This window comes from Marmota flaviventris, chromosome 6 (assembly GCF_047511675.1).
Source record: "Marmota flaviventris isolate mMarFla1 chromosome 6, mMarFla1.hap1, whole genome shotgun sequence".
NCBI classification, from domain to species: Eukaryota; Metazoa; Chordata; class Mammalia; order Rodentia; family Sciuridae; genus Marmota; species Marmota flaviventris.
The window spans coordinates 36,419,155-36,446,144 of NC_092503.1; the positions used below are offsets into that span (position 1 = coordinate 36,419,155).

The 26,990-nt window shown below is 36.5% G+C and overlaps 1 protein-coding gene across 1 annotated transcript in view; it reads left to right on the plus strand.

Annotated features, from left to right (window-relative positions):
- The first annotated feature begins 11,951 nt into the window (after positions 1-11,951).
- Mtcl3 (MTCL family member 3) overlaps positions 11,952-26,990 on the plus strand; it is a 35,563-nt gene continuing 20,524 nt past the window's right edge. Inside the window, exons 1-3 of the mRNA XM_027947393.2 lie at positions 11,952-13,067; positions 13,529-13,753; positions 15,483-15,641. Coding sequence (XP_027803194.2) covers positions 11,952-13,067; positions 13,529-13,753; positions 15,483-15,641 — 1,500 coding nt within the window. The remainder of the gene's footprint in view (positions 13,068-13,528; positions 13,754-15,482; positions 15,642-26,990) is intronic.

A 26,990-nucleotide genomic window follows, 5' to 3' on the forward strand; every position in this document is an offset into this window, starting at 1 on the left:
AAATGCAAAACCTCATAGGTAGAAATATAAAAATAAAAATGTGTCGGCATATTAGCTTAAAATGTTGTCCACAGAACCATAAATCCAAAAAGTAGAAAACAGTTTGGGGAAAATATTTATGAATAGATTATAGAAAATATATATCATGTGGAATTTTAAAAACTCCTAAAACTCAATAAGGATTGAATATAGTAGTAAAACAAATAAGGGAGATAAAGAGACACTTCAAAAACAAATGTATATAAAAAAAATGCTTAGAATTTCAAATAATCAGGGAAATGTATACCAAATAAAATTGTATATAGTTTTAAAATCTAATATAGAAGCAATAATTTTTAAAATCTAGTTTTGTCAAAAAGATAAAAAATAAAAGTCCTCTCAAGTACCTTCAGTAAGAAAATTAATGGTACTATAGAGAGTAAAAAGGCAAATCTTTACAAAATTAAAGGAGACTGTATTTCAATCAGTAACTCACATTTAAATATCAATTTCACAGAACAGAGGTGCATAGGGTTTATGTACAAATTGGAGTTTTTTGTATCATTATTTGTAATAATAAGTCATAAAAAACATAAATGTTTACAACTTTTGGTATGTTCAACAGTGTGGTATATTAAGCAGCAATTGAAACCTAAGGCATATCTGTATGACTTATAGGGAAAAGTATTCAACTCCTATACTATAAAATAAAGTATGTTTCAGGCATAAATGCATACTATAATCATATTTTGCTTTCTAAACCACATATCTGTAAGACAAATTCATAAGCAAGATCCCCAAGCATATACAATAAATTTTCAACAGTGAACTCTTTTGTGTTAGAAAATAAAATGAGGGAAAGATGTGATAGTAAACTTTAAGATTTTAGTCAAAATATTTCCACATTTTAAAATTATTTTATAATATATGTATAGTCATCTCTTATGTAAATAAATGAATACGTAGTAGATATTTCTATTTCTGCAAGACTTCTTTTCAGGAAATTATATAATGATTTGCTTCCCCACAAAATGTCTAGTTTCACTGATTTCTCCAAGATTTCCACCAACAAGGAACTTCAACTTTCCTTCTAGACCTCCTGAGTCCCAGCCCCTTATTCTGAAAGTCTCAATTCGGAATGCTCCTAATCAGCAACATTCTGTATCCACTGTATGGGCTTGGCCCATCAGGAATTCAACTTGTAGTGGCTATATCAACTCCAGTTCTTTCTCTCAATTGATACCTCGAATCTATCTGAATTATTGTGTTTTCTGAGAGCATCCAATTTTGTCTCCTTTCTGACTATAGTAAACCGTCATCAATAATAAGGATTATAGGGATTCTTTGAATCTTTCAGGAAGTCTGATCTTCTTCAGTAATGATTTTGGTATGAACTATTCCCATAAGTTGTTCCAACTGATTCATATTTTTCAAAGTGCCATGGTGTATTGCCATACATCTTGTCATACATAGATTGTGGTCTTTTCTCCCACCTGCTAATTTTAACTAGGCATCTTCATGACTGTCCATATTAACCAGGACCATTTGAAGGTCATTTGGCCCCTGGTTCAGAACCAAAGTTATTGTTTGCCTTGAGACTGAAGCACACATCCATAGGGCATCTCAGCATCACTAACTAGTTTGATTTTTATACTTGCCTCCCTAGTAATATATTGCTTAGTTTCACATGTTTTAATCTCACATATGTAAATTCTTTAGCCATATATTTCTTGATTTGCTTGTTTTTCTTAACACTACATTCTTGAGAATCTTCTGTTTTGTTCATAGCTGCAGTTCACTCATTTCCGGGATTCTATGGGAATATATTGAATTAATATATTACAATTTTAGTATTCAGGTACTTTTGAGGTTTTTGATGTTGCAAATGTCTCTATGAATGCACATCCATATCCATAGTAAGCATATGAGAATTTCTATCACTATGATTAGAAGTATCAAATTGTAGAAATTTGTGCCTTCTCTATTTCTGATAACATTGCAATGTTTCAAAGTGACTACATTAGTTTATACTCATACCAGCTATAAACATCTTCTTGTTGCTCCACATCCATTGCAGCATTTAGTTTTACCAGAATTTTCTTTAACATTTTAAAAGTATGGTAGAAGTATATGGAAAATGCATTTTCCTGATCTTTCAATAATTTTAAAGTTTTGCTTTTCACATTAAGTCACAAATCCACTTTCAAATCATGTTTATGGTGTTATAGAGTATCCAGATTTCTTTCATCTCTGTAGGCAACCATTCTAGCACCATTTATTAAATTATTTTGTCTAGCACCATTGATTAAATTATTTTCTGATGATTTTAATGCCATTCCTGTTACTTACCAAGTCTATTTCTCTAGTTTCTCTATCCCTGAGCCAATAGCTAACTAATATTTTATTGTAAATTTCAATATTTGGTAGGGCATGCCAACTCATTTTGTGACATGATTATGCTAAAACCCAGACACATATGAAACTAAGAATAAAATACTAAATTGTACAAAATAAGCCTATGGTATTTTAATTGGTATAATTTGAATCTGTGAATCAATTAGGAAAAATTTGACATAATTAAGACCGAATCTTATCCACATTTATTAACATCAATCTCTTAATGACTTAGATATTATTTAATTTTTCTGAAAGAAGTACATCACCATCTCCAAAAAGTTATATTTTTGTTGCTTTATTAATAAACATATTATATATTTTGTAGTTATAATTATATACATCTTTTAAAATAATTTATTACTGGTGCAACAACATGCATTATAATTGATAACTTTATTATAGAACAATATTACCTAACTAGTGTCAATCATTTATAGATTCTTTTGGGATTTTGGTTGATATGATATCAATACAGAACAAAAAATTATGACCAATTTTGCCTCCATTCCAATCCTTAAACTTATTTTTTCTTTCATTGTTTCCCTGTAGAAGCTTCAGCACAATATTACATAAGAGTAATGGTAGTAAATATCCATGTCTGGGTTCTAATTTTAAATTGAATATTTCTAATAAATCATCAAGTATGTTGTTTACTTTGGAAAATATTTGTCAATATACAATATCAACATAATTTTTATTTATTCCTAATTTCATAATTGCTAAGTTATTGATTTTTTTAGTTTTATTGATTTTATTTTTTTCTAATACTCAACAGCGGAATGCATTACAATCCTTATTATACATATAGAGTACAGTTTTTCATATCTTTGTATATAGAATATGTTCGGTCCAATATTGCAACAGTGGTCCTAGACATAAAATATATTTAAAACCAAAGGATTAGAAGGGAGGAAATTAATATCATATGATTATCTACTTAAGAAACAAATTATTCTCCAGAATTTTTTGTAAAGAATTAAATAATAAGGCAAATTGTGTTAATATAAAATAAATGAACACACACACACACACACACACACACACACACACACACACACTTGACCCCTTTAGATCTATTTCTCAAACCAAGAGAGACTAGTGTGGATAGGCTGTGTCAAATGGCTGCATCGCTCTGTGGATTTCATTTAACTAGCCAATGGACAGTCCAAGCAGGAGACCAGATACAGGGAGATGGCTGAAATATTCATTGAATATTCATGAACATTTACCTAACCCCCGCCCCCCCGCACAGTGAGATCACCTTGAGCTGGTTATGTTATCCAGTAGAAAACCACTGTTCTTCTCAAGGTAGCATGGTCTAAATATGTATTTTTGTGGGTGGCAGTGACTGCTCTGTCTCATCTTTTTAATGTGATGGTCAATGGTGCCATTTTTTTTCTTACCAAGTATTATGAGAGAGCACCACACTCTTAATCACAGTTTACTGAAATATACATTATGGTTTCTCCTACATCTGATCTATATCTTATAAATAGTCCCTTTATAAGGGAATCCTATTAAAATTATCTTAAATTCTTCAAGTTATCTTAAACTAAGTGTGTCACATATTTCCTTTGAGGACCCTGAATAAATTCTTATATAAAATAAATATCACTGGGTGAATAATGACTTAAGACAAAGTAACCTAGCATACCCTAATCGTTGCAAATCATAATACACAAAATTTGAGTGACTACAGACTGAATTATATTTGATCTCACTAACATTTAAGATCTACAACAAGAGAAGCAGGATATTAGAACATAAAATATAGGTAGCTGTTGCTTCTTTTTTCTGTAACTGGATCAGCTAAATGTTAGAATATTAACTTTGCAGTTTCCTTAATCTTAAGTGTATAATATAAAAGTTTGCCATAATTCATGCACAGTGAATTCTTGCTAGAATTCTATATATAGAACCCTCAGACATTTTTTTTTCTTATATTCAGAGAGCAAGAGAAAAGATAGAAACTAGAAAAGTACAACTTGTACTAAAATACCAAGAGAAATATAGAGTAAGTTAGGAAATTATTCTTACTCTTCTGGCATAATGAGTATTGATCTATTGTGCTCATTTTTTTTGGGGGGGCGGGTACTGGGGATTGAAACCAGGGGCACTCAACCACTGAGCCACATCCCCCCACCCCTATACTCCTCTTTTGTATTTTATTTAGAGACAGGGTCTCACTGATTTGCTTAACACCTTGCTTTTACTGAGGCTGGCTTTGAACTAGTGATCTTCCAGCCTCAGACTCCAGAGCTGTTAGGATTACAGGCACGTGCCACCATATCCGGAAACTGTGTTCATCTTAAAGCATAATAAATATCAATGAATGCTGAGAGTGCAGGAAGATTCAGGATAGGTGAGATAAAGTTTATTAAAACGCTTATATAGGGCTGAGGTCCTAGCTCAGTGGTTGAGCGCTTGCCTCACATGTGTGAGACATTGGGTTCAATCCACAGTACCACATAAAATAAGTAAATAAGTAAAATAAAGATATGTATCCATCTACAACTAAAAAAATGCTTATATAGAAAATTTGATGATTTAAACTTATTAAACTAGTGATATTAGAGTAAAATTTAATGGTCATCCTGAAAGTGGATAGCATTTGTATAATAAATATCAGACTTGTTAAAAATCTCCACTAAGACAAGATTGAAAATGAGGTCAAGTTGCAATCTGTCATTGAAAAATACAATGGCTAGACATTGGGTTGAATTTTGAAAATTGAATATTCTTGAGAATTTAGAGTAGTAACATATTAGAAGTTTGACTATCAAGACTCAACAGTGAGTGTAACAACAGCAGAGACGTGGGTAATTTCTCTCATTCCCAATATCATTGTCTAATATTAGAATTAAACTAAAAGGGTTTAGTCAGAATGTTAAACTGTAATGTTAAACTCTCACATATATGCATTTACTCTGATTATAGACTAGCCCTTATTTTGATGCCTAAACTTAGGCTTAACACAATGTTTAATATGGTTTGTGTAGACACTTAAATCTAAAAGGATAAATCATGGTGTTTACAAGCCAACAAGTCTATGATTCATTATTATCTAAGAGTAATCCAGAGAACAAATGTGCTATGTGACTATATACATATGCCAGTAAAAGTCAAAGCAATGGCACATCTCCAAGCTAAATTACTCAAAAAAAATTAGAAACATCAGCTATTTTTTTTTCTGTTAGAACTTTACCAGTCAATTTGTACATTTTTATCAGCTTCTATCTGTTCAACTCTCTCCTAGAGTTAACAAGAGAAACGGGAATACTATCTTAATATATCTACCATCTATATTCATGATTATCAAATAATCCAGGATGATGCTTTTTGTGTGCTGCTGCGGACTAAACACAGGAGTTTTCTGCCTCTGCTACTTTTCCAATCCTTTTTTAAATCTTATTTTGAAATAAGGTCTTGCTAAGGCCCTTGAACTTGAGATCCTCCTGCTTCAACCAGCAGAGTAGCTGGGTTTATAGGTATACACCATCATGGCCATAAGACATTAATTAACTTTATTGAAATTTGGGAATTACAAAACTTGATTGATTAATGTAATAATATTGATAAAATATTAATAGTAAAAATGATAACTGATGTTTATTCCCAGTTTACACTGCCAGACACATTGTAATCATTTAACATTGGTCATGATTACCACTTTCCATGCATAGTGATAAAGAACTACTTTCATCATTTTGTAATAATTATCACACAAGTTAGATACTATTAATAACATGAATTCAGCAATATGTGTTGCATATATGAATATACAAATGAATAAACAAGTTTTAAAAACTGAGGCTAGAAAATTTAACTAACAAAACTAAGTTTATATTATGGAAAGATTTGAAATTTAGGCTGAACTTTAAAATATGGGCAGATTTTGGACAGAAGATGAAGAACGTGTGAAGTATGGGGATAAGCAAGAGGAGAGGAAGATAAGCAGAATGAGCCTGCATGTTTATGAGTAAGAGACAAAAAAAAAAAATCTAAGTAGGTCAGGGAGGTGGACAGTGAAGAATTAGGGAGAGCATTTTAGTACAGGATGGGATGGTATATTTCCTTGATGTATAGGAAGAAGAGTTTGGACTATAAGCAGAGTGACATGAGGAAAGTATTGTGTAAGAAAGGTGTAGACTGGCAGCATTAGGCATTATGGATTTGGCAAAAAGAATCTAACATTTAGTATAAGAAGTATTTGCAGCAGACTAATAGAAACTTGCAGAAAGCTAAACAGAATTATGAGGTTCTGGATTTTGATAATTGTTGCAAAGGAAATTTTTAAAAAAAGATAATATAAAAATTTTTGAAAAAAGGGCTGAGAGTTTAGCTCAGTGGTAGAGTGCTTGCCTAGCATGCACAGAGCCCTGGGTCTGATCTCCTGCACACATACCCCCCACACACCACAACTATAAAAGAAAAAAATGAAAATAGGTGCAAATGAAAAAAATAAAGCAATAAAGGCCAGTGTTTAATGGGAAAATATATCAAATGATGGTTTCCTTAAAAGAAAAATATATATGGAATATGTTGAGTTTTCAAAAAGAAAGATAGAACCGATTTAAATAGAGACCAGTTGAAGGAAAGAGAAAAAAATGCACACGGAAAATAAAATGTTAATATTACCTCCAAATGGAGATGTTTTATGCATAGGTAAAAATAGATTGAAGCAGGATACAAATACAAAATCAGACTTATCCATATAGATTTTTAAGTTGTGGTATTTGAAAAAGGCACTGGAGACAAATAAGAAGCAGACTTGATGGAGGAAAGAACTAGTCCAAGCTAATTGTGAAAGTGAACTTGAATAAATCACTTAACATCTCTGAAATTCAAATATGCTGTGTTTTAAAAGAGGAAGAGATTTACTTCACTCTGTGTGTGTGTGTGTGTGTGTGTGTGTACAGAGTGAAAGTACCTTAAAAACTGTAATCAAATAGATTTCAAATGCTGTGTTATGGCTAAAAGTCATTATAACTGAAGGGTAGACATTTTAAGCCATGTATTTCCTGAGGGATTTAGAGTTGAATCTTCTTCTTTTGATTGAAGATCCATATCTTGCTGTGCCTACAGAACAGATGATTCATTACTCTGCAAATAGACATTAAAAGGTCAGTTGATGAGCCTGCTTCTGAAACAGCAAAAATAATGCCAATGCCTTTCTAGATTCTGGAAAATTGTTTGAATAATCATCTTTGGTGTTTGCTTAATTGAAGAAATTTACTTTAAACCAGCAAATAAGGGAATAAACCAGATAAATTTCTAGTTCAAAAGTTCACGTTCTTACATCATATTTATATGAGTAAAGGCACATCTTCTTTAAGTATTGCTTGTAGTCATCCTGTATTATTATAGTTTAACATTAAAATTGTATCCTACTAAATTATAAAGTAAAACATTTTGGTACACTGTTTAATTTAAGCAGGTATGATAATCTATCCTTGATTCTTTTTAGACTTCTTAAAGTTACTAATTGCATTGAAATAAATATTTATACCTCAGGAAAAAACTGAAACAGAGCTGCCTGAATACAGTAACAAGTCAGGAGAAGGAGTGCCTCTGTTTTGTGTCCTTAGACTATGCTTATAATGCCAATATTTTATATGAAGATATTAACTTGAGAAATATTTTAGGTATTTTGTATCTACTTTGGTTAAAAGAAACCTGTAAATTTAATATTTCTTAAGTATATTACAACTCAAATTTGAGCACATAATGAGATCACCTAATGTAAATTCAAAATAACTTGTAATTACATTTTCACTTTGCTAATCCCCTTTTTTGATATGCTTATCAATGTTTGAGTCTTTCATTCTATACATCACAGATGTCACATTTCCTCCATTAAAAAATACTTGAATAAGGAAATATTTCAATAATAAGGAAATTATCTCAATTTTCAACAATACGCTTGAGCCTCCCCAGCACAATTCTTGATTTTTCTTTGTATCCCTAGCACCTTGGACAGGGCCAAGCACACATCATCTCTTAACCTCTATTTTGAGACATGAAATGATTTTGTTATAATATCATATTTGTCTCCTGTGTCACTGGGAATATTAACTCTGGTGCTTGAACATGTTTTTATTTTGCTGTAATAATTACTTGTATGCAAGCTACTCCCAAATTGTTTTTATTTTATGGTTAAGGCAAAATATCCTCTTGGAAAATAAAATCTTTTAAAATTCATGTTAGCATAAATAATTTCATTATTTCAAACATTTTACCTGCACAACCACCATAAAAATTAAATAGAAATTTAATTTTGAAAAAAAAATGCCTTTTCTCAAGTAGTGCCTTACTTTTATTCTCATCTGCAAATTCACAAAGGAATTTTTATAGGCAGGAGGGAGGTTCCCCTGTCTTCCCCCACAGACCATCCCCACAAAAATAAATAATAAATAGATAAATCGTCACTTGGAGAGGAAAGAGAGAATTTTCTACTCCAGTTTTTAAAATATTGTCACTGTGTAACCGTATGAATAAACATAAAAGCATAAATTCTTAGCTCTCTTCTAAGCTGATATTCTATAACTACATTCTTCCTGACTCCTGTTACTGGTGTGCACTACAATAAAGACCGTGGATCCCAGCACTTGCTCCTTGTTTTCACAGAAGAAACTGGCATTCAATAAAGGAGACAGGCAAATGTATGCAGGGCGAGTTGGTCTGCAAACCGTCTCTGTAAGCCGATATTTATTCGGCTTGTATTAAATTGGTGTGTGGCTTCGCAAGAACTCTTTGTCTGGGACGTTGGGTCTGGCAACCATTATCTCTTCGCGGAAACGACAACCGAAGACTCCGCCCGGACTGGGGGTGGGGAGGGAGCACCTCGTGGAGAGCTCGACGGAGAATTAAAGTGAGTGAACAAAGAGAACTCCCAGCAGCCGCCCGCCAGCGCCTCGCAGCTGCATCTGGAGACGCTAGTCACGCCCGGAAAGCTGTTCGAATCCGCCTCCCTGGGAAAATAACTCAAATAAATAATTGATGGAGATTGATCGGACCCGAAACAAAGCTTTGCAGAAAACCAATGCATCCGATTTTAAGCGGTTTTGGAATCCTCTGCCAAGTACGGGATGTGAGAGTGGAGCTACGACTTTGAGTGCGGCTGCAGATCTTCCATCTCGGGCGTGGCTTTGGCCTTTTTGTCTTCCAGTCTCCCTCCTCCCACCCTCACCCCGACCCCCTGTCCCCGTCTTCTCTTTCCTCTTGAAAGTAATCTCTCTTGCATTACTTCTATCCTGTCCTCCTTTGCAATCCCGCCTTCTCCCCTGCCCAGTCCGGTGAGGTCAGCTCATGAATACCACTGCACTTCCTGGGGAGCGTCTGGCACTGCTTGGTACCTCCAGCGTTCGCCTACTGAGAGCTGCAGCCTGAGCCCTGCAGTCCACAGCCGAGAAGTAACCGAGTCTGAAGGCAAGTGAGTCTTCTGGTTACCGCCATTGTTTGGAGAAATTCAGTGGGTGAGAAACTGGGAAGAGCGGGCCCAAAGTCTTGCTCAGCCAGAAGTCGCATATAATACTAAGAAGATGAATTTTCCTGGTCTCTGAAAGACACTGGAATAGACCCCGAGGTTTCCGGAATATCAGAAGGAAAGCTCTGTTGATTTGATTCAACTTCTTCCAAACATCGTCTCTGCTGAGAAGTGAGCAGTTCCTCTGGATTTCTAAAGGGATGGGGATGAGAGATGGGGTGGGTCAGAGGGCAGGAAAAACTCTATATTAAAAGTGTTATTAATGTGGGCCGTGTCAGGTGACTTGGGTGGCAATTTTCACAGGGGAAGACTTGAAGAGATGCAGCATTTTGTCACTTTATGGGAGTCAAGTGTCAGCAGTCAGGTGCCTTTTATTGTGGAGCCCAGCTATTGGAACCAGAAGCTTTCTTCTGGGTTAAAGCTGTCTGGGGGCTAAGTGTAAGCTTTTCTGATGGCTTCTCAGCTCAAGAGTGGTTCTGCTAATTTAAAACAAAAATAAGTTTGCATTGGCAATATAACTTTGTTGGTGGCCCACATTAGGCTGACCCATGCTGATTAAGTAGACAAAATATTCTAATAGCATTGTGGCTCCAGTAGAAGATATAGAAAGAAAGTTGATGAACACCCTATCCCCACCACCAGTCATCTTTGTTTGCCTTTATATTCCAAAGTGAGTTAGAAGGAGATGCTGGAAACAGAAAGAGAGGTAGAGAAGATAGCTTTCAGTAATGTTTTGTTTTATTTTTTATAAAATGAGTGATTACTACATGCTAAGTTGTAATACTTAAAATAGACAATAACAGGAATAATTCAAGGAAAATGAGTGGCAGGTAATCTTCTCTTGTAAGAGGAGTAGTTTTGGTTTGTTTTTCAAGATGAGCTTTATGCCTAGCAATGCCCTTTCAGTGCTCTAGAGAGAAATGACATTTCCAAGGAAAAAGCACCAAACTGATTAGTGGACTAGCTAACTGTCTCATTAGGGAAAACCCATGAGGCAGTAGCTTGCTTGATGTTTTCCAGATTTTAGAAGGCAATGATGGATGTGTCTTAGAAAGATACACAATAGAAATTGATTTTGCTATCATGAGGAAAAATGCAACAGCCTTCTGGGTGCTGGGTCATTCTGTCTTTGAATTTGGCTCTATAGGAGAGAGAGAATGGGCACTTTAAACGTACTTAAAACTTAGCCTGTTATATACCATCTAAGAATATCCTTAAGAATGAAAGTAGTTTCTATCTTGCAATTATACCTAAAACTAAAATGATTCATAAGAACCACAAAACTGGTAAGCGTAGGAAAATTCATTACCTGAAACTTAAGAAACTGCAGACCTGCATATCAACTTTTCCAAAAGTATTTTTTAAGATAAAAATAATCCCTTTGGCGTTATAAATCATTAAACCATATATTTCCTAACACCACTATTTTCTTGAAACAGAGGGTTAGTCATTCATCATTTATATTTTTACATTTCTAATAGTGTAAAGACAATATTGGGACTTGGTGCTGCCAAAGAAAACTGTCACTAATCCATTTACAGCAAATTTTCTCCAGTAGTTTACATCATAACCTTTTCCCTCTAACTGATACTTAGGAATACTAATTCAATGAAACCTTTTCTACTAAGCCAGGGTGTTGCATATAGATTCAATGGTGAAGAAGCCAAAGTTGAAAAAGCAGAGGTTTGACAACTCTGAAGCCTCTTTCTACCCTATTCTGATCCCATTGATTCCTTTCTGACCCCATAGGTTATCCTTTCCAAAATTTGATACCTTGAAAGTGCTGTCATTTTACTGACAGACTGAGATGGAGACAGCGCCACCTTGGACAAAATGAGAATTGACAACTCTACGTCCTATTTCTAAAGTCAATGCTTCTATTAAGTGTCTTCCAAACCTCATAATTTTCTGGGGCTTCTCCTGTGTAGTAAAACCACCCTTTGCTCTGTAACAATGCAGACATGTTGTATGTTGCTCCTCTTTTGTTTCTGTCCCAGCTCAGAAGGGCAGGTTGGTGGCGGTAAGAGGGGAGGCTGATCTAGTGATGGACGATTCCAAATCTCTTCCGGTAGGGTCTTCCTAAATCGCCATGAGTCAGCCACCGATCGGGGGCGCTGCCCCTGCCGCAACCGCAGCTTCTGCCGCCGCCGCAGCCACTGAGGCTCGTCTGCACCCGGAGGGCAGCAGCAGAAAGCAGCAGCGAGCTCAGTCACCAGCTAGACCAAGGGAAAATTCTCTCCGACAGACAGCCGGGGCCAACCGGTCCGCCGTGGGGGCCGGCACCAAACTCAATTCTGTTCGGCAGCAGCAGCTGCAGCTGCAGCAGCAGCAGCAGCAACAGCAGGGTAACAAGGCTACCAGCCGCGCGGCATCTCAGGCCTGTGCCCGAGGAGGCGGAGGCGGGGCGGAGAAGGCGGCGCCCCTGGCGCCCAAAGGGGCTGCTCCGGGAGCTGTCCAGCCCGCGGCTGGTGCTGAAGCGGCCCCCTTGGCGACCCTGGCCGCTGTGGGCGGCAGGAGGCCGGGGCTGCCGGAGGAGCCATCCCGTGAGCTAGAATCCGTGCCCTCGAAAGTCGGGGAACCCCCTCCTCTCAGGGAAGGAGGAGGAGGGGACGGGGAAGGAGGAGGAGCCGGCGGCGGCTCCGGGGAAAGGGAGGGGGGCGCTCCGCAGCCGCCGCCGCCCAGGGGCTGGCGAGGGAAAGGCGTACGCGCTCAGCAGAGGGGAGGCAGCGGCGGGGAGGGGGCCTCCCCTTCGCCATCCACCTCTTCTGCGGGTAAAACCCCAGGCCCCAGCAGCAGAAACTCCGGAAGCGGCGTTGCGGGGGGCGGCAGCGGCGGTGGAGGGAGCTACTGGAAGGAAGGATGTCTGCAGTCTGAGCTCATCCAGTTCCACCTCAAGAAGGAGCGGGCGGCGGCGGCGGCCGCCGCGGCTCAGATGCACACTAAGAACGGCGGAGGCGGCAGCAGCAGCCGTAGCTCCCCAGTGGCTGGCGCCCCTGCCATCTGTGAGCCCCTCGTCCTCCCTTCCACCTCCCCAATGGCGGCGGCAGCGGAGGGCCCCCAGCAGAGCTCAGAGAGCGGTGGTAGCGGCGGGGGCATGCAGGCGGCGGCGCCCCCTTCGTCGCAGCCGCACCCGCAGCAGCTCCAGGAACAAGAAGAAATGCAGGAGGAGATGGAGAAGCTGCGAGAAGAGAATGAGACTCTCAAGGTGAGGAGGATGGGGGAACCGAGTGGGGGAGGGGAAGCGTGGGCCTCGGAAGATTAGGGCGTGTCCCCGCGTAAGTGCGAGGCCGCTAACCTGTTAGGGAGCCTTAGAGAGGAAGCCGAGCAATAAATGAGGGGATTTCGTAGGCCGGATCCAGATTCGAAACAGAACCTGATATAATCTGCGTTAGGTTTTCACTTAAAATCAAATCTGGACCTTCATTTCTCTAATTATTATGGTCTGTCCCACTTCATGGAGTGAGCTAGAGTAAGAGAGCGAAAGAAGACCTTAAGTGAGCCCTTTTAAAAAAGTTTCTTCTTCATTCACCTTCTTGTCACTACTGCCTCTTGGAGAGGGGGTCGGGGGGGAGTTGAGAATTTGAAGCTAGGATGGGGTGTGTACGGTATATGTCGGAGGGGCTGGAGGCAAGGCTGATTTTGACTCATGGCCTGTCACCTCCTCAGAATGAGATCGATGAGCTGAGAACTGAGATGGACGAGATGAGGGACACTTTCTTCGAGGAGGATGCCTGTCAACTGCAGGAAATGCGCCACGATTTGGAGAGAGCCAACAAAAACTGCCGGATCCTGCAGTACCGCCTCCGCAAAGCCGAGCGCAAAAGACTCCGCTACGCGCAGACTGGGGAGATCGATGGGGAGCTGTTGCGCAGCCTGGAGCAGGACCTCAAGGTCTGCAGCACGCGGCCTGGGGGTTCGATGGCCGGCGCCAGGGGCAGAGGGTGGGGACTTTGATTGAGGGCTCAGCGTCCTTTGATTATGACTGACAAAAGATTTAGGGACTCTTTGATATTGAGTGACTGGCTGAACACAAAAACTTAGGGTCCCAGAAGGGAAAGAACAAACAGGTGGGTCCAAAGAGTTCAGAGTTCCATGTGTGTGGAAAGAACACTATTGCGGAGATCGAGCTTGTGGGGGGGCTCTGCTGTTTTAACCATAGCTTTCTCAGAAGCGGTGGGAAGAGGCTATGTTCCTACTAGGCTGAAACATGGGCGTGGCACTGCTCAGACTGTGGCCTTGATTTAGAATCTGGTGTTTGTCTAGTTTCTTTTTTCAAGTTTCCACTCCTCACCTTCCAGGACTCCTTCCTTTCTGTCCTTAACTCTTAAGTAACTCCCTGAAAGGAAAACTGTCCAAATCGCATCCCATGTAAAAAAGGGAGAGTGAAGCAAATGAAAGTTGTTCCCTCAGAAACTCTCCCAGGGGAGAAATCCCAACCTTGAAATGCATTTTTTTTTTTTTTTTTTTTTTTTTTAGACCATTGTGGCCTCTTCTCTTGGGTTCAGTTGGACTATAGGAGGTTCATTGAGAATGCAAACCAGATATTAAATTTGTCAAGTCAGACAATCAAATATACTTTTAATTGTATTGACTTCACTAAAATATGAAAATATAATGTAATTACTGTACATTTTTTAAAGAAAGCTATGAGTGAAATTTTATGAAAGTCATTGTTGTATTAATTTTTTTTTTCTTTTTCTAAAATTTGTCAAATGCTCCATAGGTACCAGGCACTGTGACAAGCATGATTGCATTGGTTACTACTTCACATGGTTTAAAAAAAACAAAACAAAACCAAACAAACAACAAAACAACAACAACAACAAAAAACACCTCTGTAAGGTAGAGCTAATTAATGGAACCATCTTACAGATGCAGAGGCTGCACCTTTTACAGAAGTTAAATGCTTGGTTCTAGAACATGACTGGGAGGTATCAGGCTCACTCCCCACCTGGTTGCAGCCACAGCTGGTGTTCTAATCCTCTACACCAGACTATGCTACTTTTCTTTCAACCCCTAAAATACTCAAGATAATCTTGAAACTTTGGATTAAAAAATTCATGGTTATTAAAAAAACTAATGTCAGGGACTAAAATTTTCCCTAAATTTAAGTACATGGAATTCTAGTTATAAGATCAAAGTATAAACACATCCCCTACTTGTAGAAACTGCTTTTTTCCATTCTTTAATGTGGGCAATAATGGAAGCATCACCTGCTGGTTTTGTTAGAGAACATATATGAAATTTTTTTCTACATGTGATTAAACACAGTAGAACATTTATTACCATGGTTGTAGCATACAAGTTAGCGAACAAATTCTACAGCCTGACTTCCCAGCAACTTGTTAGCTGTGTGACCTTGAACATATTACTTCAACTCTCTAAGATTGTATCCTTAAAAAAGGAATAATAAGTTTCTTTATTTATAAAAGAGGAATGAGAATAGTATTGATCTCATGGGATTGTCGTGAGGATTAAATGGTTGATACATGTGAATGGTTTATATATAAAGCATTTGGAATACTGGCTGGCACATAATAACCACTGTATAGGTATTGGCTTCTGATACTTTCAATATGAATCAAATTTTTATTTTATTGTTACAAACATTTTATTTTAGGTTGCAAAGGATGTATCTGTGAGACTTCACCATGAATTGGAAAATGTGGAAGAAAAGAGAACAACAACAGAAGATGAAAATGAGAAACTGAGGCAACAGCTTATAGAAGTTGAAATTGCAAAGCAAGCCTTACAGAATGAATTGGAAAAAATGAAAGAGGTTAGTATTTGATTATTTTATGATGTATGTCTATTTTAGCTCTTTAGAAAATAATTCCAAAGACCAATATGACTACTAAAACACTTGTATTTTTTAATGATCGTAAGACAGTTCGTTGTTCTTATCTGATGTACTAACAAGTACCCGATTTCATACCAACAACTGAGCACCAAAGAAAAAATTCTAGCTTGAGCTTGGCCTCTAACTTGACATAGTATGAGTGGCAACTGATGTTTCATCCTTATGTTATCTAAATGTTTGTTAATTAAATAAATTACACAGCAAACCATTTATAAAGCTGTCAAGAGTATGAAGGAATGAAGCTTATGTTAATTGAAGGCAACAGTTTTATGAGATAAGCACTGAGTTTATAGAAATGTAAACTTCTAGAATGGACAGGGATACAAAGGCCATTCAGTTTGTACCAATCATTGATTGAACTTTCTCTGTAACAAGTCCCCCAACTCCTTGGTCTGATGCTTAAGAGTATCACCAATGACCAACCTGAATATCTTCCATACCAGCCAGTTTTATCACACCATATCTATGCTTAAAGGCTTTTTTTGTTTAGACCTGAAATCATTTAATTCTAATTTAAACCAATTCATCTTAGTACTACACTTTAGGGTAGAAGAGTCAAAGTTCTCTCTTCAATGTTAACTATTTGAAGATTCCTACCTCATTTACCTTGACTCTTCTCAAAGAACAAAATAAATATCACAGAAAATAATTGGAGAAGAAACAGAAAAGATCTAGCAATAAATAATTAGCTCCATGATATTTGTTTAATTTGAATTAAAATAATGTTTTTTGAAAACTACCTGAGTATATACACAAGTGCAACTTGTAAAAACTATTATGTAGAGAATTAAAATTATTTCAAAGAACTAGCAGAGGTACAAGTGACCTTCTGAACAGTTTCCTCTGCTTGGATATACAGAATTCTAAAGAAAATCCTGATTATTTCTGAGATACTGAGCCACCTATAATTTCTTTGCTTACCTCAGAACAGTACAAAATGTATTTACCATGTAAAAAAGGAAAATATTGATGGTCTGATTAAGTATATGAAAGTGTAAGGACTTTTTAGTTGTTTTAGTGGAGTAAACCATTTCTTAGTGTATGTTTATATTATCTTGACATATTGACTTTAAACATCTTTTTAACACGACAAAACAGGGAAAATCATTTTAATGATATGTGATCCTTGACTACTAGTTAGGAGTGGCTCTGTACTATAGTAGAATATTACAGAGACTGAGAGCCATCTTACCTATCTTCACCAGTAAGTAACTGGGTGACCTTAAAAGACCTCTAACTTCTACTTACCTCTATTCATTCAATTGTAGACTATAAAGGTTATTTTAGATGATTCTCTACATCTGCCACTGCATACTTTTATAATGAAATTCAGAAAATTGCCATTTAAAGAGCAGTATAGATTTTTTTCTATAAAGAAATCAAACATGAAATTAATAGAGATATGTGTTATTTTCAGCAGTAATGACAATTAAGAGTGTCAATAAAAGTTTCATTTCCAGGGATACAAAATGAAGTCGCTAGCTGTATTAGTTTGCTAGGATTGCTGTAATAAAGTATCAAAAACTAGGTGACTTAAATTACAATTTACTTTCTCCCAGGAGGGAAACCCTAAATAAAAGTTTCAACATGGTGGTTCCTTACGAGGGCTGTGAGAGAAAGCTCTGTTTCAGGACTGTCCCCTTGGCTTTTAGATGGCCATTTTCATGTTCACATAGTATTTTCCTATAGCTGTTTCTAAATTTCTCCTTATAAGAACACTAGTCATGCTAAATTAGAGCCCTACTAATGACTTGACTTTAACTTGATCAACTTACTTCTGCCAAGAACCTATCTTTAAAAGAGGCCCCAATCTGAGGTACTAGAAGGTAGTTCATTAATGTAAGACTTTGGCGAGAAGGATGGGACCAAAAGAACACCTTTCAACCCACAAGAGTAGCCATTTTATATCTTCCTGTGGACAAAGAAAAAAATCCACCGTCAGTCTCATTAGGCGCCTTTTCCTGTACATACATCACTTGAGTTCTCTCATTTTTTATATATAATTACAAACATTCGAGTAAAAGCAATCATCACTTGATTACCAGAGATAAAAGAGAAATACCTTGTAATTTGGGTTCATGTGACTCTTATTCTAGTGGATATAGGCAAAGTTATATTTAAGAATAGTATAACAATTTTATAATTTTCATTTTGGAAGCTTTTCTGATTTTCTGGGAAGGATAAATTGTTCAGATATCATACATCCAATAGAAAGATAGATGGAGACCTTGCCTGTCTGAAAATAAAAACTAATAGTACATCTTCCCCAAGGAAGGAAGGGCTGTAACCCGGGAATATCCTCAGGACATTCATTGTGAAGACGCATTCCCTTGATTCTGTTCCTAGACACTTCCCTGTGACTTTTTCTTCTTGCAGAGCTCCAGTTCTGGGATGGGAAAATTATGCTGCAGTACCAGTCAGTGTGGGCATGTATGTTGAAGCCAAAGAGACAATTTACATTCTCCTTGGAGTTGTAAAAGCTGAACTCCAATCCCTGATTAGCAAACACAACCATAAAACATAGGAAATTTAGGCATATTTGTTCAAGACATCAACTTTTAAAATAGCCTTTTATTAAAAAAAATGGCATTGGAAAATAGGCAGTGGTGGGGAAGAAAAATAGAAATAGAAAAGGACAGAGTGGCATATAAGGATTTAAGGAGTACTAAATGAATAACTGAAAAATATTCTGGCAGGAATGTTCCATAATCATTCATTTGAGGTATGCCTTCATAACACTAGGAAGGTATAAAAAATAGAAAAGGCATTTAAAAATGTTTATAAATCAGAAATGTTTTATTCAAATAAGATTTTTGTAGTGATAACTTTGTTATCCTCTAAGAAGATAACTTTTAAAACTGAGATGCACTAGTAACTGGCTTACTTTGCAAAGTAGATATTATTAACTCTGTTTCCTTGTTCATAAAGTGAAAACATATTCGAATCTTTTTGAGTATTATCCACATGTCTCATAATCCCTTCATATCATTCTACCAGTGGAGAAAAACAAAACCAGGCCAAGTTCGCCATTATGAAGAAAAGACACTGGTTATGGAGTAAAGTCATAAAATGTTAAATAGAACATTCTAAAGAGAAGCAATCTTCTTATTCTAAGATTTTAGTTCCTAATATGGAGTCACATAGATATCATCAAACAGTACCATTGGGACCAATAAACCATCTGCTAGAGTCTGGAACCATTTACTAAGGCTTTAACTAGATTCAAGGGTATTGACCAATTGCACTCAGGGCTAGTGGTTGCACCAGATCCTATGCACCTGCTCATATCCGTCTGCTTATCTCTTGCCCCTGAAAGCATGGAGTAGACACATGGGAGCAAAAAGAACTGAGTAGAGGCAGGATGGAGGTAATTAGTTTAGTCTTCTGCCGTGTGTTGCTGGTTTTGAAATAGCTGATATACTGCCAACTGCAAACAAGAGGGACCTCTTAGAATGCTGCCTTAAAATCTTAATAGCATTCTAATTCTGATTATAAAACACAATTGCTATGAGCAGTATGGATTTTTGCTGGAGAAAAATATCTTTACATTCTATAACTCAGGGAACATTATAGTCTGTTTTTCAGCATCACAAATGATCAGAGACAGAGGTTTCTGTAAAAGTTATTTTGTGAAAACAGCACCTAGCTCTATGACTGCAGAAGGGGTTATGCACAAATTGAATAAAGTGAGGGTGTGGAGAAGGCTCCAGACAACACATTCTCTGGGTTGGGTGAATTTTTGCTTCATTAAGTCAAGGGTCACTGCCCTTCATAATTCTGCTGCTGCAGGAGGGAAATGTGTTTTCAAAGCTTTGAAATGTCCCATGCTCTTTAGGAGGGATAGGGTCTTCTAATGTCACTTTTAAGGTCTGGCATTGAAGAAGCGGTAATGGCAGATTTTTGAGCAAAGAAATCACCAGCAGAGAACCAAAGAGAAGAGAGAGTGAGATGGTGAGAGGAACTGTTCATTAGATCTTTTTCATTTCAGTATCTCTATTCTTTGTGTTTTCTCATCCCTCACCATTGCATAAGAGTCTTAAAAGAAAATAACTTTCTTAACTTTCTCCAGTTTTTGCTGCAGAGGGCTATTCACTTGCCAACTGCAATAACATTGTCTATCTTGGGACTTTTATTTCCTGCACACTTGGTTAATATATCCTATCTATTACAATGCACTTTCATTCTGGCACACAAAAATAATTAGTGGTATAAATTTTAACAGTAGTCTCTCTTTTCTTTCTTTCTTATTTTTTTAATACATTGAGAGTATGTCTATACACTCGGATTCTCTTTATACTTTAATAGACAAGTTCTTCCTCTACCTGTTTATAGTTTTATGTATATATATATATATATATATATATATATGATTTAAATTAAAGGATTGATTATAGCTATACCTGATTTTGATAGGGCTTATTAATCAAAGTTATAAAGTGAAACAAAAGAGAGAAATACTAAGTGATAACTCAATGAAGCAACTCAAGAGATGATTTTAATGAGGAATTTCTTTGTCATACAAATATTTTCCCCTTGTTCTAGTAGTTTATTAAAGTTTGGTAATGGAACAGTAATCACTGATTTTTTTTAATAAAATAACCATAGATATTTTAAATGCCTCAATTAAGCCATATTATTTTAGACATGTCTTGTAAAGCCAATAGTTTGTTGAATAATGTAGACAGGAATACTAGAGACAAAATTAACATACAGTGTGCCAGATAAACATTGGAAAGTTTGTCTTCCAGAAAGTGACCATGTGTTATGAGTGCATTTTAAAACATGAACATATTTAGTAATTATGAACTTTGTTGAATTTTCAAAATGAAATTGTATGTGCAGTTACTTGAATTCTAAACTAGTTTCCAAGATTCAGTGTTGGGTAAATGGCTCTTTCAGACACCAAGCCCCCGCAGAAGCATAGTAGTATACAGATTAAAAATTGGTGTATTATTTTGTGAAATATTTTGAACTTTTGTTTTAAACTTCAAATTTCTGGTTACTTACATAAAAATGCAGGTCAGCATTGTGCACCTCTGCATAAGAATCAGTTCACAGTTCTTTTTTAGTAATTTTAAACTTCATACTCTTGAATCTGTAAAGCACAGAAGTTACAGTTTTTACCTAATTAGTCATCACTTAGCACATTTCCAGTTCCCATCTAGAAAGTCTATTGATTTTGATGTTTATAATATAAGGAGCCTCATTATTCAATACATGCATATTTAAATGTGTGTTGCATTTGCTGATAAACTGTATTCATGGGAGCAAAGTCTCCAACTTTTTACTCTGCATAGAGTTCAGTTTAGCATGGTCCAAGGCCTCTGGGCTAAACCTTGAATGACCCATCTGAAAGGTTAGCAGTTTACCAGTGCTAAATATATCCATGGCAGTTATATAGAGAGTTATTGGAGGGTTGTTTACTTCTTTGACTTCTACATTGACCTACCTAAAGAACTGATATTAAATGTTTAACAAATAAAAGCATAAAACTGTTGAAACAAGATTTTAAACTTAGTTCAAGTACATTCTCTGAGAAGGTAAAGGAAAACATAATGGAAAGGTTGTACATTGTTATGAAACATCTCTGAGTTTAGTAGCAACCAAGACAGAGAAAGAAATATTGAAAGAATTTTTTTCCTATTGCTTTCCTAGCTATAACCACAGATGGAGGCAATACTGAGTTTCATATGAAGCCTCTGAAACAACCATGTTTATAATTTTGGCAATTATAAACAGACTTTACTTGGCAAATAATGAATAAACCAGCCCTCTAAACATTTGTCAGTTCTCATCCATATAGTCAATAAATTAGGAATTAACATCTTATAGAAATTAAAATTAAGCCATTTTGTCATTAGCTGTGAACTTGGGTGTGATTTATTAGAAAAAAACATATACCCTAGAGTCTAGAAACTAGTGTTGAGGTCTTATCAGTCATTCCTTGTAACCTTGAGCAAGTAACCTGAAATTTATAAGCCTCAGTTTCCTTATTTGTAAATGCAAAAATTAAGCTGAATGTTCTCAAAGTTCTTTATGAAAATGTCATTTTCTACCTTGTCAGTACTCCATCTCTGTTCTCCCAGAAAGTTTCATAGTTAGGTATAAAATTCAATTCTGTTACTATTATTTAATTATGAAAATTAATTTTATATATTTAGTTAACAGAATTTTGGGGGGTGCTATAGGTTGTAGTTAACAAATATTCAATGAACAGTAATTTAATACCTGCTATAGTATATAGCATGGCCATAGAGAATATAGATATAAATGACAAAATATTGCATTAAACTCGCAAGTTTTCACCCACTGAAGAGCCCTATTTAAGGGTTTTTAGCACAGGGTGTGAGGCATACAGTGACTTCTCTGACGGTGGCTATTCAGCATTCAGAGCCTCGTTTCATGCTGTAGAAATCAGAACTAAAGACCTGATATGTGGGGCTGAGGACAAGTGGAACCTACCCCATAATCAGGGCCACTTTCTTTCTTTCTTTTTTTTTTAATATTTATTTTTGGGTGTAGATGGATACAACACAATGCATTTTATTTTTATGTGGTGCTGAAGATTGAACCCGGGTCCCACCGTTGCTAGGCGAGTGCTCTACCACTGAACGCTGAACCACAATCCCAGCCCCCAGGGCCACTTTTTGACACCTTAACTTTCTACCCTCGGAAGCCATAAAGACCAAGTAACCAAAGTGTTCACTGTCTTTTTCAATAAATAAACCAGTATGTCAAATGATGGCACTTAGACACTCTAACTTATGCAGAAAATCTCCAGAGTGGGTTCTTATATAACTATACAGTTGTCTGGGGTGAAATCTGCTGCCTTGAAGGTTGCCCAGGCTCTCACTACAGAGAGTATGATGCATAAGCTAATGAGCACAAGTCCCCAGTTAAACATCCAAACATTTGTATTTTTTATTATTGAAATTTAATATATTTTCACTCCCTATAACTTTGATGGGTTTTGAAGTTGCAAGTCTTTATGTTTCCAAAAGCTTAATAAAGTTCTGTTTGAAATTGCTTAGTTTTTATATATGTGACAGATACAAACCTCATGTAGAACCAGCCCCTGTTAAAATACCCTAGTCCCTTCCTTAAGGGACTCTGGGGGTATAGCTCTGGCCTAAGTGATCCATGTAGTGCCCTTAGGCTTGGAGTAGCAATTAACAAAACTGTTTCCTACCTGGCCACCCTTTGCTGCCTAAGAAGGGCCTTGCCCCTAGCAATAGCCAAAAATAACCTCTTATCTCAGCCTTTTATATGAAGTTGAAAACTATATACTTAATCTAACTTTAATTTAGCACATTTACTAAGCATATGTATGAATATATAAGGGATGGCAGAAAATGTCACCTTGAAGGTCATCCCTGCCTTCAAGTTAATTACTTTTTCCTGGAAAGATAGCCTTGTAGAGGTTGTACTTGAACAGCAGGTACCCACATTCCTTACCCTACCAAATGCTTTGATGTCCACTGTCTCAATGAGTCCTTACAAGACTTACAGACTGTAGATTATGAGGTGAGGCCCCGATATGGTCACTACAGCCACTTCCGTGTCAAGTTCAGTGCCTAGCATGTAGGCAATTAGATTCTTTATTCTGCAATATGATAATAACTTATTTCATTTTCAATTTATATGTATAATTTTTCCCAAGCTAGTCTATAAACTCCCTCAGCCTAACAACTGGGTCTGTCATATTTATTGTTGTATCCACCAAAAAAAAAAGAAAGAAACCAGAAAAGAACCTCATACAAAACTGATGAATAATAAGTAATTTTGAACAGAGATTGCATGGTCATTAAGCAAGGTGTTATGCCTGAGAATAATAGAGAAAAGTAAGTCAGAACTAGATTCTTTCCACTGTGCTAAGTAAAATACAGACAAAATGAGAAGTGAGCAAGTGGAGCCTCTCACCTGACTTCCACAAGTGAAGGTGTCTTGAACTTTGCTATAGAAACTTCTAATTCTCCACCTTGCTTCTTTCAAATTCTAGTCATCCCCCAGGAGCAACAAGTACTTCCTGAAACAAGGTCAAATAAGTGTTCTTGGGAAGGACAATGAGAACAGGAACTCAAGGACAAGGACAAGAGGATAACTCTGATACCCTGGGCATCAGCTCTGTAGTTTAGCATCTATGTGCTTTGGTGTCAAAATGCAAAATGCAGATCCTATTACTCCCCAAAACTATCCAATTAAATTTGCATTAACATTTGGGATAGTTAACATTCAGCAGTTAATTTGGCAGGAGAAATATGAGCAATACTCCAGGCTGCAGTTACTCAGTAGCCACCAGTGTAGAGGATTAGATGCCCATGACTGTCCCAGATATTTACATATAAATATGTTGAAAGTAGTTTTGTTTTAGAGATGAAGACTCAAGGCTCAGAGAGGTCAGTATCACCAGTATGCTGGCTGAGTCCACTGCCAGATCTGTATGTCTCTACTGGCCAGGGGCTTTGCTACAGGCAGTTAGCTGCCACTTCAGTGTTCTTCCTGACCTGTAAATGACTTGTCTTCGTTAGGAACTTTAATACTCCAGAATCTCCAAGCATTGCACCTAGTGGGCCTATTAAGGGATGCTCTGAGTAAGAGAGACTTCCACCCTGTCCACAGAGGCAAATTTTTATTTTATCTTACAGAAAGGGAATCTTTGGAGAAAATAAACCAGAAACATAATGATTCTGCCTTCTTTCTTTACAGACATAATAGTTTTGTTATTTCAGATACATTGCTTAATAGCTAAATCTTAACCACCTTCAAAAGGGAAGTATTTCCCCTATTCAGTCTGCTGACAAGTATAACATGAGACAAGGTGAAAGTGCTTTGTAAACATTGAAGTACTATATTAGGTGGTGTTGTGTGTACTATCACACAATCTTAGTTTGGCTGATTAAGGCCCAAGTCTAGAAACAACTTTTTAAGTCCGTAGGAGTGAACTGTTGGATCCAACCAGGACTCCAGTGACTTTATACAGGCCTTTGAAACATTTTTGCCTTCTCTTTTCTTATTAACATCTATAGCTCTCTAAAGCACCCCTTTATACTTGCTTCACGTAAAGCCATTCTAACTTCTTTCAGTTGTCCCTATGCCTCCTTCACTGTGCTTGTCCTGAAGTCCTTGCCACTTCACCCTCCCTTAGCTCATGTTTACAGATGTTTGGGGAGAGGCAGGCAGACAATCCAGCTGCACTGTCTGCCACTGTATTCAACAACAGAGCTTATGACCTGATTGTTCCCATTTGTCTGTCTCCTTCCTTGCTGCCCTGTGAATCTTCTGTCTAAAGAGAAACACCTCAGAAGAGAGAAGAGGTCTCTTTTTGATCAAAAGTATTAAAGTTCAAGATCCTTTAGGTAGCTTTTTAATTTTTATTAATTCCACAACTAAATCCTATGCTCTCCTGAACTTAAGAACCATATTTCTATTTAATTCACATATATAATATTATATATGAAAAACTACCAATAAATACGAAGGCAAAATAAAGAGGTTTTTAAGATAAACTTGCTGTCAAAGAAACATATCATTAATTCCCCTAAATTAGAATTTACTTGGTTTCTTTGTTTTTCTAATACTTGCTTTACTTTTTTAAAAAGATACATTTTTAGTAGTATATGGATGCAATACCTTTATTTTATTTGTTTATTTATATGTGGTGCTGAGGCTTGAACCCAGGGCCTCACATGTGTGAGGCAAGTGCTCTACCATTGAGCAACAACCCCAGTCTCTTGCTTTACTTTTGAGCAAATACAGCAGGCAGTTTCACTGCATGTTGGGAAGTATTTTCCAAGTAGAAAATTCAGTTACACCTTCATGATTTTAGACTCAATGAATTTTAATGGAAAATAATTATTTATCTGCTATTTCTGTTCTAATTATGTTTTTACATTTCAAGGTCAGTTAAACTGATCTTTATCCAGATGGTAAATGCCATTTGTGGATGACATTTGAAGATGTCATTTAGCTTCTCTTCTGACATTTTCCATTTTACACTTACTTATTTCACTTAATAGGACCATTTATATTCAGTATGATTCAACTTAGAAGTGCTTAGAATTAAAAATTCAAAGTATTCTGTGTTCATCTTCTGCCTAGCTCAGTTATTTCCAATTTGTCCAGCCAATTAATCATAGGCAAAAGTGCTTAATAAATTTAACTATGTTATTTTTTCCTCCCTTCACAAGGTAGCAGTTTCTTAACATTTCATTAGCCAAGAACCTTGAATAATAGTAGAAATAATTAGATAAGCCAGTTCTTTATTATGTTCAGGTACATAATGAGCAACTGTTATGCTGGTGTGTAGTTATAGCTCTGCCTCCTTGCACATGAAAGAATTTTAACAAGTTAATCATCTGTGTATGATTAGTAGGATTTGGTATATGGAAAGTATCATCTTACAAGGATAAAATATAACTATTGGACTCATTTATTTAGAGATATGACTAAACTTAAATTGGAATGATTATGTTCTGAAATGATTCTGAGTGTAGTTATCTTGTTTTAATCATACTCTTGTTAACTTTGAGAAAAAATTTTTTGGGGGAATACATATATGTTTTCCAAATTACTAAAATAAAAAATGAAAGAAGGAATTAAAAATTATTCCTTTAGTCCAACCCCTTAAACTTTAGCCTGGTATTTATCAATTTAATATTAAATGTATAGACTAAGATTGTATTAAGTTATTCATTGTTATAGTAATCGTTTCAGTTTAAAGCAACTTTCTCATATATATAGTCATAAACAATTCTGTATATTCAAGCAATTTTAATACTTAATTGACTTTAAACCACAACTTCTACATTTCTGAACTGTGTTTAAATAATCTTTAATCGATTAGCTAATGTTTCTGTTTTTTCAGAAAAAGTTTATATTTTCTAAGCTGATTTCCTTTTAACAATAGCTTTTGGTTGACTTAATACAGAATGGCATCATGAAATTAATTATTGAGTCAAAAAATTTCCTCTTGCATTATATATTCTGTTCTATTAATTTTGGCTTTTGTTTTGCAGTGGACAGGTGTAAGATGTTTGACTTTGATTCTTTTGTAGGTTAAATTATCTTCCCTTTCCATATTTCTGGATATTTATTTTTACCCTTTGTATCAGAATCCTCTAGTAGGAAAGAGAATTCACCCCCCACCCCCATGGTTGAAATGAATGGGGATTACTCACAGTAGCGCCTGCAGGATTAAGGGAATAAAGCAGAGCTGCTGAGACATTCAGAGACCAGCAGGGCTTAGAAACCACCACCACCTCCAGGGAC